General features: G+C 37.6%; 2 protein-coding genes across 2 annotated transcripts in view; both read right to left on the bottom strand.

Moving 5' to 3' along the window:
* The window catches only part of LOC129232861 (zinc finger protein 383-like), a 62,118-nt gene that overhangs the window by 4,738 nt on the left and 40,843 nt on the right, over window positions 1–16,537 (bottom strand). The gene's annotated exons all lie outside the window — the stretch shown is intronic.
* On the bottom strand, window positions 6,809–9,446 carry LOC129232862 (zinc finger protein 479-like). Its single transcript, XM_054866962.1, has 3 exons — window positions 9,384–9,446; window positions 7,273–7,612; window positions 6,809–7,104 (listed from the first exon to the last, which is right to left on the bottom strand). The coding sequence occupies exons 1-3, from the start codon at window positions 9,444–9,446 to the stop codon at window positions 6,809–6,811; spliced, it is 699 nt and encodes a 232-aa protein (XP_054722937.1).

Consider the following 16,537-nt stretch of genomic DNA (forward strand, 5'->3'; position numbering starts at 1 on the left):
TTTTTCGGAAACATTGGCATATTCCATCGGTTTTTCGATGTTTTTTTAAGACAGATTGGCCGATGTTTCCTCCAAGTTAGCATCGGCCTAGTCGAGTCCTAAAAGTAAGCTATAGAATATCCCCAATTTTAGGAGGTTCAGTTCCCCCCCCCCCCCTCCCTCCGTTAAATATTTTGAAATGGATGGATAATTCTGCATTTTGAGGTCTTATAAGGGTTAACTGGAACAATAAAAGTGTCAGGAAACAAATAGGCAAACAAAATCTTTTTAACAGTTTTACGTTCTCTTACAAAACAATATCAATCAAAATAGAAGTGTCTTTTGATTCGAGAAATCGACAGAGAGAAAAATCGAGGAAGGGGAGCACAAAACGCCTCGTCACCAGTCTCGCATAATATACACGAACAAGCGAACGGCGATCGCAGAAAATTTTTGTCTCTGCAGAAATTTTTTCTGAAACTGCCAACGTTAATAAAAAATGAAAAAAATAAATAAATAACAATAAAAAAATTTTAAGGAAACTTTTTTAAAAAAACCAAATTTATTTCTGTTGAAGCCTTTCTCAAAAGGCCTTTTAAATCACAAGTGTGAAAAAAATAATGGTTTTGGCAGTTTTCTTCAGTTGGTGAAAATTAAGCACAAACTATATGTTATTGTAAAAAAAAATTAAATGATTGTTTTTAGCACTTTTTTTGACCTTTTTCATATTCGAATATAAATTTAATTTTTTATTCAAATGTGAGTTAGGCAAAATAATTATTTGCAGAAAATTTTCCAGTTAGGATTTGTGTTCTCAGAGAGCATTTCATTTTTAAGTCTACTCGTTACTTGCTCAAATTAACTTTCTGGAATGTTAGTTTTTGATCGTGTCACCGACAAACACAATATTGGATTAAATGTAAAAAATATCAATAGTAAAAAATGCATAAAATGTTTTAAAAGAAATGGTGTAGAGACATATAAAACAGGTTACGATAGAGTAATATCCTTGACATTCGGACAATGAATGGTTCTGATAAGAAATGAAATTGAAGCATATTTCAAATGAGTTTCAAAGATTTCTTTAATTATTTTCAAGCACTCTAGAAAAGTTAGAATTATTTGAAGCACTTTCCAGTTTCTGACATTTTGGTTGAATTGTTTGACAGAATTGTTCTAACTTTGCAAGAAACACCTAGTATGTATTCTAAAGTGCTATTTCAGGATTCCTTGTAGACAAAATTACTTCCACACTTCAGAGGAAAATGACTTTTTCTACAGTATGAGTGTTCTCAAGTGCGCTTTCATGATTGCAAGTAGAGAAAATTCCTTTGAAGGAATTTCACAGTAATTTCGTTCAACGCCAGAATGGGTTTTCAGATGGAATTTTAAGCTCTCAACGTGGCAAAATGCCATTGAAGATTATTTACAGGAATACGGTTTCTCAATAGTATGGGTTCTCAGATGATAAGATTAAGTGTGAAGCATCAGAAAATGTCTTTGAGCAATGCTCACAGGAATACGGTATCTCTCCAGTATGTAATCTCAGATGTGTCTTGAAATAGGAGGCATCAGAAAATGCCTTTGAGCAATATTCACAGGAATACGGTTTCTCTCCAGTATGTACTCTCAGATGTTTCTTTAAAGCGGAAGCAACAGTAAATGCTTTAAAGCACTGAACACAGGAATACGGTTTCTCGCCAGTATGTACTCTCAAATGTCCTTTTAAATTGGAAGCGCTGTTAAATGCTTTTGAGCACTGTAGACAGGAATGTGGTTTCTCGCCAGTGTGGACTCGCAGGTGCGTCTTTAAATGAGAGGCACAGGAAAATGCTTTTGAGCAATATACACAGGAATACGGTTTCTCTCCAGTATGTTATCTCAGATGTTTCTTTAAAGAGGAAGCAGCAGAAAATAAATTTAAGCAATATTCACAGGAATACTAGAGTATGTTTCTCTAAAGCGGAAGCAACAGTAAAGTGAACACACTGTAGACAGGAATGTGGTTTCTCGCCAGTGTGGACTCGCAGGTGCGTCTTTAAATGAGAGGCACAGGAAAATGCTTTTGAGCAATATACACAGGAATACGGTTTCTCTCCAGTATGTTATCTCAGATGTTTCTTTAAAGAGGAAGCAGCAGAAAATAAATTTAAGCAATATTCACAGGAATACAGTTTCTCTAGAGTATGTACTCTCAGATGTTTCTTTAAAGCGGAAGCAACAGTAAATGCTTTATCCACTGAACACAGGAATACGGTTTCTCGCCAGTATGTACTCTCAAATGTCCTTTTAAATTGGAAGTGCTGTTAAATGCTTTTGAGCACTGTAGACAGGAATGTGGTTTCTGGCCAGTGTGGACTCGCAGGTGCGTCTTTAAATGAGAGGCACAGGAAAATGCTTTTGAGCAATATACACAGGAATACGGTTTCTCTCCAGTATGTACTCTCAGATGTTTCTTTAAAGCGGAAGCAACAGTAAATGCTTTAAAGCACTGAACACAGGAATACGGTTTCTCGCCAGTATGTACTCTCAAATGTCCTTTTAAACTGGAAGCGATGTTAAATGCTTTTGAGCACTGTAGACAGGAATGTGGTTTCTGGCCAGTGTGGACTCGCAGGTGCGTCTTTAAATGAGAGGCACAGGACAATGCTTTTGAGCAATATACACAGGAATACGGTTTCTCTCCAGTATGTACTCTCAGATGTTTGTTTAAATCAGAAGCACAGGAAAATGCTTTTGAGCACTACACAGGAATACGGTTTCTCTCCAGTATGTACTCTCAGATGTGTCTTTAAATGGAAAGCACGGGAAAATGCTTTTGAGCACTGTACACAGGAATACGGTTTCTCTCCAGTATGTACTCTCAGATGTTTGTTTAAATCGGAAGCACAGGAAAATGCGTTATAGCAATGTTCACAGGAACACGCTTTCTCTCCAGTATGTATTCTCAGATGTTTCTTTAAAGCGGAAGCAACAGTAAATGCTTTAAAGCACTGAACACAGGAATACGGTTTCTCGCCAGTATGTACTCTCAAATGTCCTTTTAAATTGGAAGTGCTGTTAAATGCTTTTGAGCACTGTAGACAGGAATGTGGTTTCTGGCCAGTGTGGACTCGCAGGTGCGTCTTTAAATGAGAGGCACAGGAAAATGCTTTTGAGCAATATACACAGGAATACGGTTTCTCTCCAGTATGTTATCTCAGATGTTTCTTTAAAGAGGAAGCAGCAGAAAATGCATTTAAGCAATATTCACAGGAATACAGTTTCTCTAGAGTATGTACTCTCAGATGTTTCTTTAAAGCGGAAGCAACAGTAAATGCTTTAAAGCACTGAACACAGGAATACGGTTTCTCGCCAGTATGTACTCTCAAATGTCCTTTTAAACTGGAAGCGATGTTAAATGCTTTTGAGCACTGTGGACAGGAATGTGGTTTCTCGCCAGTGAGGACTCGCAGGTGCGTCTTTAAATGAGAGGCACAGGACAATGCTTTTGAGCAATATACACAGGAATACGGTTTCTCTCCAGTATGTACTCTCAGATGTTTGTTTAAATCAGAAGCACAGGAAAATGCTTTTGAGCACTACACAGGAATACGGTTTCTCTCCAGTATGTACTCTCAGATGTGTCTTTAAATGGAAAGCACGGGAAAATGCTTTTGAGCACTGTACACAGGAATACGGTTTCTCTCCAGTATGTACTCTCAGATGTTTGTTTAAATCGGAAGCACAGGAAAATGCGTTATAGCAATGTTCACAGGAACACGCTTTCTCTCCAGTATGTATTCTCAGATGTTTCTTTAAAGCGGAAGCAACAGTAAATGCTTTAAAGCACTGAACACAGGAATACAGTTTCTCGATAGTATGTACTCTCAGATGTTTCTTTAAAGCGGAAGCAACAGTAAATGCTTTAAAGCACTGAACACAGGAATACGGTTTCTCGCCAGTATGTACTCTCAAATGTCCTTTTAAATTGGAAGTGCTGTTAAATGCTTTTGAGCACTGTAGACAGGAATGTGGTTTCTGGCCAGTGTGGAGTCGCAGGTGCGTCTTTAAATGAGAGGCACAGGAAAATGCTTTTGAGCAATATACACAGGAATACGGTTTCTCTCCAGTATGTTATCTCAGATGTTTCTTTAAAGAGGAATCAGCAGAAAATGCATTTAAGCAATATTCACAGGAATACAGTTTCTCTAGAGTATGTACTCTCAGATGTTTCTTTAAAGCGGAAGCAACAGTAAATGCTTTAAAGCACTGAACACAGGAATACGGTTTCTCGCCAGTATGTACTCTCAAATGTCCTTTTAAACTGGAAGCGATGTTAAATGCTTTTGAGCACTGTGGACAGGAATGTGGTTTCTCGCCAGTGAGGACTCGCAGGTGCGTCTTTAAATGAGAGGCACAGGAAAATGCTTTTGAGCAATATACACAGGAATACGGTTTCTCTCCAGTATGTACTCTCAGATGTTTGTTTAAATCAGAAGCACAGGAAAATGCTTTTGAGCACTACACAGGAATACGGTTTCTCTCCAGTATGTACTCTCAGATGTGTCTTTAAATGGAAAGCACGGGAAAATGCTTTTGAGCACTGTACACAGGAATACGGTTTCTCTCCAGTATGTACTCTCAGATGTTTGTTTAAATCGGAAGCACAGGAAAATGCGTTATAGCAATGTTCACAGGAACACGCTTTCTCTCCAGTATGTATTCTCAGATGTTTCTTTAAAGCGGAAGCAACAGTAAATGCTTTAAAGCACTGAACACAGGAATACAGTTTCTCGATAGTATGTACTCTCAGATGTTTCTTTAAAGCGGAAACTCTCAAATGTCCTTTTAAACTGGAAGCGATGTTAAATGCTTTTGAGCACTGTGGACAGGAATGTGGTTTCTCGCCAGTGAGGACTCGCAGGTGCGTCTTTAAATGAGAGGCACAGGAAAATGCTTTTGAGCAATATACACAGGAATACGGTTTCTCTCCAGTATGTAATCTCAGATGTTTCTTTAAAGCGGAAGCAGCAGAAAATGCGTTTGAGCAATGTTCACAGGAATATGGTTTCTCGCCAGTATGTACTCTCAGATGTGTCTTTAAACGGAAAGCACGGTAAATGCTTTTGAGCACTATACACAGGAATACGGTTTCTCTCCAGTATGTACTCTCAGATGTTTGTTTAAATTGGAAGTACAGGAAAATGACTTTGAGCAATATTCACAGAAATACGGTTTCTCTCCAATATGTAATCTCAGATGTGTCTTTAAATAGGAAGCATCAGAAAATGCCTTTGAGCAATATTCACAGGAATACGGTTTCTCTCCAGTATGTACTCTCAGATGTTTCTTTAAAGCGGAAGCAGCAGAAAATGCGTTTGAGCAATGTTCACAGGAATATAGTTTCTCGCCAGTATGTACTCTCAGATGTGTCTTTAAACGGAAAGCACGGTAAATGCTTTTGAGCACTATACACAGGAATACGGTTTCTCTCCAGTATGTACTCTCAGATGTTTGTTTAAATCGGAAGTACAGGAAAATGACTTTGAGCAATATTCACAGAAATACGGTTTCTCTCCAATATGTAATCTCAGATGTGTCTTTAAATAGGAAGCATCAGAAAATGCCTTTGAGCAATATTCACAGGAATACGGTTTCTCTCCAGTATGTACTCTCAGATGTTTCTTTAAAGCGGAAGCAGCAGAAAATGCGTTTGAGCAATGTTCACAGGAATATGGTTTCTCGCCAGTTTGTACTCTCAGATGTGTCTTTAATCGGAAAGCACGGTAAATGCTTTTGAGCACTATACACAGGAATACGGTTTCTCTCCAGTATGTACTCTCAGATGTTTGTTTAAATCGGAAGTACAGGAAAATGACTTTGAGCAATATTCACAGAAATACGGTTTCTCTCCAATATGTAATCTCAGATGTGTCTTTAAATAGGAAGCATCAGAAAATGCCTTTGAGCAAAATTCACAGGAGTACGATTTCTCTCCAGTATGTACTCTCTGATGTTTGTTTAAATCGGAAGCACAGGAAAATGCTTTTGAGCAATAATCACAGGAACACGGTTTCTCTCCAGTATGTATTCTCAGATGTTTCTTTACAGAGAAAGCAACAGTAAATGCTTTATAGCACTGAACACAGGAATACGGTTTCTCGCCAGTAAGTACTCTCAAATGTCATTTTAAATTGGAAGTGCTGTTAAATGCTTTTGAGCACTGTAGACAGGAATGTGGTTTCTCGCCAGTGTGGACTCGCAGGTGCGTCTTTAAATGAGAGGCACAGGAAAATGCTTTTGAGCAATATACACAGGAATTCGGTTTCTCTCCAGTGTGTTATCTCAGATGTTTCTTTAAAGCGGAAGCATCAGAAAATGCCTTTGAGCAATGTTCACAGGAATACGGTTTCTCGCCTGCATGTACTCTGAACACAGGAATGTCTCTCTTGTAGACAGGAAAATGTCTTTAAATGAGAGGCACAGGAAAATGCTTTTGAGCAATATACACAGGAATTCGGTTTCTCTCCAGTGTGTTATCTCAAGCACAGGAAAATGCTTTTGAGCACTGTAGCACAGGAAAATGCTTTTGAGCACTGTACACAGGAATACGGTTTCTCTCCAGTATGTAATCTCAGATGTGTCTTTAAATCGGAAGCACGGGAAAATGCTTTTGAGCACTGTACACAGGAATACGGTTTCTCTCCAGTATGTTATCTCAGATGTTTCTTTAAAGAGGAAGCAGCAGAAAATGCATTTGAGCCATGTTCACAGGAATATGGTTTCTCGCCAGTATGTACTCTCAGATATGTCTTTAAATGGAAAGCACGGTAAATGCTTTTGAGCACTATACACAGGAATACAGTTTCTTTCCAGTATGTACTCTCAGATGTTTGTTTAAATCGGAAGCACAGGAAAATGCCTTTGAGCAATATTCACAGAAATACGGTTTCTCTCCAGTATGTAATCTCAGATGTGTCTTTAAATAGGAAGCATCAGAAAATGCCTTTGAGCAATATTCACAGGAATACGGTTTCTCTCCAGTATGTACTCTCAGATGTTTCTTTAAAGCGGAAGCAACAGTAAATGCTTTAAAGCACTGAACACAGGAATACGGTTTCTCGCCAGTATGTACTCTCAAATGTGCTTTTAAATTGGAAGCGCTGTTAAATGCTTTTGAGCACTGTAGACAGGAATGTGGTTTCTCGCCAGTGTGGACTCGCAGATGCATCTTTAAATGAGAGGCACAGGAAAATGCTTTTGAGCAATATACACAGGAATACGGTTTCTCTCCAGTATGTAATTTCAGATGTTTCTTTAAAGCGGAAGCATCAGAAAATGCCTTTGAGCAATGTTCACAGGAATACGGTTTCTCTCCAGTATGTACTCTCTGATGTTTCTTCAAATTAGAAGCACCAGAAAATGCCTTTGAGCAATGTTCACAGGAATACGGTTTCTCTCCAGTATGTAGTCTCAGATGTGTCTTTAAATCGGAAGCACGGGAAAATGCTTTTGAGCAATATTCACAGGAATACGGTTTCTCTCCAGTATGTAATCTCAGATGTGTCTTTAAATCGGAAGCACGGGAAAATGCTTTTGAGCAATGTTCACAGGAATATGGTTTCTCGCCAGTATGTACTCTCAGATGTGTCTTTAAATGGAAAGCATGGGAAAATGCTTTTGAGCACTGAACACAGGAATACGGTTTCTCGCCAGTATGTACTCTCAGATGTGTCTTTAAATGGAAAGCACGGGAAAATGCTTTTGAACAATGTTCACACAAATAATTTTTTTCAGAGCCATGAAGGATCTCAGACTGATATGCCATTGCGAAAGAATGTGAAAAAAAGTTTTTGTTCATAAAACTCCCAAGATGATGGGTTTTTTTACTCAGGAAAAATTTCCTCGTTTCAGTTTCCTTGTGTGGACGAATAGATCTTTACTTAAGCAAAGCAATAATTACTGCTGCACGAATTTTAATGCATGCCAAACTTGAGGTATTTACTGGCGATATCGCGAACATTGAAATCGGACATCCACGGCCTGCACTTCGTCCAATATGCTTTAGTCTTTCGTTTGCTGCTGCTGCAACAGGAATGTATGTGAACTTAAAAATTGGAGAAATTCACTAGACGAAAGCGGAAACAAAGGTGGAGGACGTGTCAAAGCCCAGCACCATACTTGATGCATTCCAACAGCATGTAATCTTGATTTAAACTGAAAAGAAATGAAAAGAATTAAGAGTCGAATCACATTAAAATATATATACAGTTAAGCGCAAGCAGGTCGGTTAGGTGCTTAATATGCGAGTTTATCTGGTTTTGACCATGGTTTTTTTGTCAAGCCAAAAACTTGCTCATTAAAATTTTCAAACACTTGTTCAACGAGCGTTAACTGCTGCTGCCATGAAATTATGTAACAGCATTGAACCTTAATAACTATCAGGAACCAGAAATAATTGTCTATGTCAGACCATACAGCACATACAGATCATACAGAGTATGCATTTTTACGCATACTCTTTGAGAACATACTTCATTTGAAAAATGTTCACATTAATGTGTCATTTATGTTTTATTGGTATAAAATACACTCTAACAAAAAAATAGACGCACCAAGAAGCAATCATCCGATAGCTTAGAAATTTTGTATGCATGAGTATTTTGACCAGATATGCAAATGATTAAAATTTCGTGTCCATTGAATGATAAGTTTGATCTCCAGTGCATCCAAAGTGTGCATCCAGCAAATGTATATTAAGAGCAGTTCTTCAACGGTCCTTGAAAATTTTGGCTTGGTTGCAGTTCAGATTCCCTTTCAACAACTTAAAAAATGCCTTGCCGCCGGGTTCGTGCTCATTACGAGCAATTGTCAGTATTTGAGAGAAATCGTATCATTGGATTGAAAGAGGCCGGTAGCGCAAATGGGAGAATCGCCCGTCATTTGTGTCGAAGCACGGCCCCTTTAAATTTCCGCTTACGCTTACGGGCCTTGACAGTTTTGACTTTTCTGTGTTAAACCAATGCAGCTCACGCATCCACCAATGTCAATGTTTTAAAGTTTGTTTATTTTTGATTGGATGTCGCCCATTTTGACCGCAAGAGGCACCACAGGCGCCACTGAATTCACCAATCAATGGCAAAGTAATGGAAACAGGGGTGCCCTGTAGCGCCCTCTTTATTGTCGTGGGTTTCGGCGATTGCCACGGCCTATAAGAATGAAGTAGGGCCATGGTCGAAGTGATGCGGCGATTCGAAAATGCTGGCAAGGATGGGTGGAAAATGGCAGAGTTCAGCGTCAGGATGGTAGCTGTCGACCAAGCTACACAACAGATCGTGAGGACAGAGTGATTGTCTGATCAGCTGTCACAGCACCTTCTTCATCTCTATCAACCATCAGACGTTCAACCCATTAGAACAGACGGTTGAGGCAGCGAAATCTGAGCTCGCGCCGACCATTACTCCACCTGCCGCCGACGCCTGCATACTGCCGAGCCAGTTAACAATGGTGCATAGCTCGATCAGGTTGGAATGATGTCGACTGGGGACGTGTGGTCCTTAGCGACGAATCCCGTTTCCAATTGTGTCTTGACGATCATCGAAGACGTAATTGGAGACAACCACGGCGAAGGGCGGATCCTGCTTTCACTATTGCACGCCGCACTGGCCCTCAACAAGTCATTATGGTCTCAGGTGCCATTTCCTTTGATAGCCGGACCCCTTTGGTCGTAATTAGAGGTACACTTACTGCACAGCGGTACGTCGACAACATCCTAAGACCTGTTTTGCTGTTCCTTTTGCAGTAGGGTAGACCGAGGCGCTACACAGTGCCCTTTTTTTCAAGAGGAGTTATAAATGGAGAGCCAACAGTCATACCAGATGGATGCTACTACCTAACAAATATTCTCAAATTTTTGAGCATCAGTCGAGCTTCGGTTCAGCAGGCGGACAGAAAAATTGTTTTCTACCGAGCCGAGTAAATTTTGTGTTGAACGTTTCAAATCTTATTATGAATAAATAATGCTTTCTTATAAAAACAAATAAATATGTAAAAAATAGCAGAATTTTATCTTTTTTTTTTGAGAATTGTAATTATATGGACAGAAAAGTTATTACATTTTGTTGCACGTAAGAAATAAATCCAAACTTTCTGAAGGGGCCAGTTTACCTATTTTCATCGGAGCACATTTACGCATGTTCTTACTGTGTCTTACTAGTTACTACTCTGTCTCTCTTCTAAACGTGCCCCGGACGCACATTGCCATATTGTCTACCGGCGCAGGGCAAAACAACTAGGCAACACCTAAAACCCGTCTTATTTTCACCACAGTCAAAAGACAATGTGGCAAAGTGCGAAAGAGACATGTGCGCTTGGTGAAATGCGATAATGTCATTTATTGACGTTCAACTTCGATGGGTTGCCTTTTTCTGAAAACTGCAGGAGGAGGAGGGATTTGTTTCTCTTTTCTTTCATTTTGGGGGGGGGGGACAAAAAAGAAAGTTTAATGTCACCATATTTGCATTCAAGAAAAATTTGAACCTAGATTAAATTAATATTTATAACTGGAAGCCTTACAAGGGGGAAATATTATTTCGGAACTGAAATATTCAATTTAGCATGGAACATGAATTGAATTTTACAGTCAACTTTGATTATAAACTTCTTTCTTAAAATTTGTAAATAAAATAAAGTATTTAATGACTTACGAAATTCGCATAATACATATGAAAAAAGAAAATAAATATAAACAACTGCGCGAACAGCAAACATATGTAATTCTGAAAAAAAAAAAAAAAAAGTTTAGTTCTAATAGCTGCAGTGCGTTTAGATTCAGTTTTCAAATTCAGATATTAAACATGTTTCGCTTTCCAATACGTCCCCAACCCCCTAAAAAAAAATAATGCAGATTTTTATATTTCTTTCAACAAGAATTTTTGTTCGGGATTTTTGAAAGAGAAAACGTGACTTAAAATGATTAGCATGAATGTTTTAAATAAATATTTCTTTTCAGGACTTTTTTTTCTTGTGGTTTCAATTTTAATTAATGCTAATCAGTGGTGCCATACCTATGGGGGGAGGGCATGGCGCAGACACCGCTAATGACATTTTTAGGGGGAGTTGTTAAGGGGCATTTTTCTCACCTTGGGGGGCTTCTGAGTTTGGGGGATATTTGTGATATTTGGGAGAGGTGGAAACGCTTTTTAAATGGGAGGAGATGGGCACCCCTGTGCTATTTCACCTTTTTCTAAATTGCAATGATATATCTAGCTAAGAGAATCGAGTTGGAGCAAATACTTCCAGCTGATTAACTGCCAAGTTATTCTGCTTGATATTAAATATCCTAAGGGGGGAGGGGGCATTTCTCAACATCAGTAAAGGACTTGCTGACAAGACATCAGTTTTTTTTTTCACTTACTTTTTCATTTATGTGTGTTATGTCCACTGGAAATAAATAGCAATAAAAACAGAATCTTCATCAGTGTGATTGCAATCAAGTTCTTTTTAAACATTTCGATACAGAATACATTTTTCAAAAATGTGATCAAACCCATATTCAAATATTAACTAATTCAACAAAATATTAAATGTTTTTTCATGGAATGCATTTTTTTTTTTTTTTTTTGCATAATTGTAGCCTGATATAGAAACCAACAAAGTAGCCCGTTTTATTTTTTCTGAAAATGCTAATTTTTGGACACGTCATGATTGGTGATAGGGCAACATCAAAGTTTTTAGATTTTCGTTCATTTCATAAAAAGTAACCACATTACTTGAAAATAATAAAATATAAGTGTCATTCTTCAAAAAGTGTAACTTTTCAATCAGACGCCTTTAAACTGCAGTAAAAACTTGAAACAATTCATTTAATAACGTCTTTTAAGTTCATCAAATATATATTTATTTAAACCTACCAGCAACCTGACAACAGTTTTTTAATAAGAATTTATATTTAAATGTATGTTTGGAGCACATCATGTGAATTCTCACATCCGTGGCATGTCACACACCGGATGTGACTGTTTGTGTTGCTTGACAACTTCTTTAATTGAAAGTATATATTTATTTATTTATAATTTCTTTCACAAGTGCCTCAGATACTAATTGTTAAGTATGTTAAGTTTTTTAATGTTATGTGTCAGTGATAAGATCACATTTTACTAACCATGATACAAAGGGGGCTGAAAACAAACACCCCCTTGTTCGTTTTCAGCCATAAAAAAGTTGTGAGGTTTTTGACGAAAAACAAGAAAATAAGATTTTGTCTTAAAAACTGAATGAAATTACTGGGAATTCTCACCTCTGAACTCGAATCTTCCTCTTACAATAATTTAACGTTATTTCCCCATTATTACTATTTTAATGTGATTCAATGGTTAATTCTCTAAATATCACCAACAGTATAATATACACGTACGATAATTTAACCTCCTACAGATTACCATTTTGAGGTATCACTTATAAGATACATACGTACATCCAGCCGCAAAAAACAACGCAATAATTAACTTGTTTGTACCTGAATGCAGTATTAAAAATTCTTTCAGGGGTGACTACGATAGAAATTCATACTGAAATTTAAGTAAAAAATTTTATACGAAATCAATAACTCCTTTTACTTTGTACGTATTTAAAAGTAAAACAGCAAAGGTACATTTTTTTTCGGAAACATTGGCATATTAAATCGGTTTTTCGATGTTTTTTTAAGGCTGATTGGCCGATGTTTCCTCTAAGATAACATCGGCCTAGTCGAGTCCTAAAAGTAAGCTATAGAATATCCCCAATTTTAGGAGGTTCGGTTCCCCCGCCCCTCCCTCCGTTAAATATTTTGAAATGGATGGAAAATTCTGCATTTTGAGGTCTTATAAGGGTTAACTGGAACAATAAAAGTGTCAGGAAACAAATAGGCAAACAAAATCTTTTTAGCAGTTTTACTTTCTCTTACAAAACAATATCAATCAAAATAGAAGTGTCTTTTGATTCGACAAATCGACAGAGAGAAACATCGAGGCAGGGGAACACAAAACGCCTCGTCACCAGTCTTGCATAATATACACGAACAAGCGAATGGCGATCGCAGGAATTTTTTGTCTCTGCAGAAAATTTTTTCTGAAACTGCCAACGTTAGTAAAAAAAAAAAAAAATTAAGGAAATTTTTTCAAAAAATCCCAGTTTATTTCTGTTGAAGCCTTTCTCAAAAACCCTTTTAAAGCGCAAGTGTGAAAATATAATGGTTTTGGCAGTTTTCTACAGTTGGTGAAAATTAAGCACAAACTATATGTTATTGTAAAAAAAAAATTAAATGATTGTTTTTAGCACTTTTTTTGACCTTTTTCATATTCGAAAATAAATTTAATTCTTTTTTCAAATGTGAGTTAGGCAAAATAAGCAGAAAATTTTCCAGTTAGGATTTGTGTTCGCAGAGAGCTTTTCATTTTATCTAAGTCTGCTCGTCACTTGCCAAATTAAGTTTCTGGAATCTTAGTTTTTTATCGTGTCACCGACAAACACAACATTGGATTAAATGTAAAAAAGATCAATAGTAAAAAATGCACAAAATGGTTGAAAAGAAATGGTGTTGAGACTTATAAATCAGGTAACGATAGAGTAATATCCTTGACATTCGGACAAGAAATGGTTCTGATAAGAAATGAAATTGAAGAACATTTCAGATGAGTTTCAAAGAATTCTTTAATTACTTTCAAGGACTCTAGAAAAGTTAGAATTATTTAAAGCACTTTCCAGTTTCTGACAGTTTGGTTGCATTGTTTTACAGAATTGTTCTAACTTTGCAAGAAACGCCTAGTATGTATTCTAAAGTGCTATTCCAGGATTCCTTGTAGACAAAATTACTTCCACACTTCAGAGGAAAATGGCTTTTTGTACAGTATGTGTTCTCAAGAGCGCTTTCATGATTGCAAGTAGAGAAAATTCCTTTGAACGAATTTCACACTGATTTCGTTCCCCACCAGAATGGGTTTTCTGATGGAATTTTAAGCTTTCAACGTGGCAAAATGCCATTGAAGATTGTTCACAGGAATACGGTTTCTCGCCAGTATGGGTTCTCAGATGATAAGATAAGTGTGAAGCATCAGAAAATGTTTTTGAGCAATGCTCACAGGAATACAGTTTCTCTCCAGTATGTAATCTCAGATGTTTCTTTAAATTGAAAGCATGGGGAAATGCTTTTGAGCACTGTACACAGGAATACGGTTTCTCTCCAGTATGCACTCTCAGATGATTCTTTAAATTCGAAGCGAGGGAAAATGCTTTTGGGCAATGTTCACAGGAATACGGTTTCTCTCCAGTATGTAATTTCAGATGTTTCTTTAAATCGGAAGCAACAGAAAATGCCTTTGAGCACTGAACACAAGAGTACGGTTTCTCGCCAGTATGGGTTCTCAGATGTCTCTTCAAACCTGCAGCATGGGAAAATGCCTTTGAGCAGTGCTTGCAGGAATACGGTTTTTCTCCAGTATGTACTCTCAAATGTGTTTTTAAATTGGAAGCGTCGCAAAATGCTTTTGAGCACTGAACACAGGAATGTGGTTTCTCGCCAGTGTGGACTCGCAGATGCATCCTTAAATGAGAGGCACAGGAAAATGATTTCGAACAATACTCACACAAATAATTTTTCTCAGAGACGTGAAGGATCTCAGACTGATATGACATTGCGAAAGAATGCAAAAAAAAAAGTGTTTGATCACAAAACTCCCAAGATGATGGATTTTTTTACTCAGGAAAAATTTTCTCGTTTCAGGTTCCCTGTGTGGACGAATAGATCTTTAGCAAAGCAATAATTACTGCTACACTAATTTCAATGCAAAGCTTGCGATATTTACCGGCGATATCGCGAACGTTGAAATCGGACATCCACAACCTGCACTTCGTCCAATATGCTTTAGTCTTCTGTTTGCTGCTGCTGCAACAGGAATGTATGTGATATTAAAAATTGGAGAAATTCACCAGACGAAAGCGGAAACAAAGGTGGAGGGGTGTCAAAGCCCAGCACCGTACTTGCCGCATTCCAACAGCATGTAATCTTGAGTTAAGCTGAAAAGAAATGAAAAGAATTAAGAGTCAAAGCACATTAAAATATATATACCTTTAAGCGCAAGCAGGGCGGTTAGGTGCTTAATATGCGAGTTTATCTGGTTTTGACCATGGTTTTTTCGTCAAGCCAAAAACTTGCCTACAAAATTTTCAAAAGCTTGTTCAATGAGCATTAACTGCTGCTGCCATGAAATTATGTAACAACATTGAACCTTAATAACTGTCAGGAACCAGAAATAATTGTCTACGTCAGATCATACAGCACTATAGAGTATGCATTTTTACGCGTTATATTTTGAGAACATACTGTTGGGCTAAATGCCTTTATTTTTGTTTCTTGAAGGATTTCACGAATATTGTTTAAAAAAAAAAAAAAAAAAGGATTTGTAACTTACCTTTTGCCATTCCGGGAAAAACCTTCACGGGAAATCCCATCCACCTGCCACTGACACTAAAATGTTTGAGTTTGAATCGGAAGTGTTCGGAAAATTTGTGGCATGCTATGATTGGTTGCCGCCATTCGGCAGAAGTCGGTAAACTTCCGACAAAGCACATGTCGATCACATAAGATAACCTGTTGAGGTGTTGGGTGCTGAATGTCGAATTAGATAAGAATTGTGCAACCTGCAAGCTGTGTTTTTCCGGAGTTGAGCTGTTCTTGCAAGATGCAAATGAGGTAACATGACATCGTTATGAGCACGGTCAGATCTGGCAATAAATATTCGGACCGACCATAGCTCGATCTTCCTCTCTCACTCATCTTCTCATTTTGTGTTGTTTGTGTATGTGTTCGTCCATGTCCTCATAAAGTTTTGCTACTGGCCTCTCAGGGGAGGTCGGATTTTTCCGAATGATTCGTCATTGATGCCCCCAGTTTGGAAGCGCCTGCTGTTATGATGTTCATAAAAATGAAAAGTTATAGTCCAACTTAAGTGGGTTGTTTGGTCTTCAATGCTAAGGAAAGGAGTGAGTCCATCTACAATGTTTTCCTGGATATGGTGAATTTGACGCCTGAGGTATGAACTGACCTGCGTGCACTTATGAGGAATTGCGATGCCGTCCTTCTGCCTGTGCGGAATTCACTGTGGAAAGCCGACAGAACTTTTGACATCTGCATATTCGTCTTGACTCAACATGGACTTACTGTAAGATCTTTTTGACCTAGCATAATTTAATATTTTTTGAGGACGAAACTATTGTAATGTAACTATTTTTATAATACATGTTAAATAAATGTTACAATGTTAAAAAGTGATTCATGTTTTATTTTCTTCAGGCAGACCACTCCCTCAAAATTCAGTTGGAAATGAGTTGCCTAATTTTCAGCTTAGCTGTAGGCTATTAACTCTATATATAACATCTAAATATATCCAACACATACTTCATTTGAAAAATGTTCATGTTAATGTATCATTTATGTTTTTTGGTGTAAAATACACTCTATAACAAAAAAAAAAAAAAAAAAAAATAGACGCACCAAGAAACAATCATCCGATTGCTTAGAAATTTTGTATGCATGAGTATT

Source organism: Uloborus diversus, unplaced genomic scaffold, assembly GCF_026930045.1.
Source record: "Uloborus diversus isolate 005 unplaced genomic scaffold, Udiv.v.3.1 scaffold_14, whole genome shotgun sequence".
NCBI lineage: Eukaryota > Metazoa > Arthropoda > Arachnida > Araneae > Uloboridae > Uloborus > Uloborus diversus.

Bases quoted from the DNA above. Each gene is read 5' to 3' on its own strand.
- LOC129232862 (XM_054866962.1), bottom strand. From the start codon at position 9,446: ATGCAGGCGTCGGCGGCAGGTGGAGTAATGGTCGGCGCGAGCTCAGAT. The intron at 7,613-9,383 runs GTCTGTTCTAAT...TTCCATTTAAAG, and splicing joins CAGATTTCGCTGCCTCAACC to ACACATCTGAGAGTACATAC. The intron at 7,105-7,272 runs ATCTGAAATTAC...ATTTAAAAGCAC, and splicing joins TGCTTCCGCTTTAAAGAAAC to ATTTGAGAGTACATACTGGC.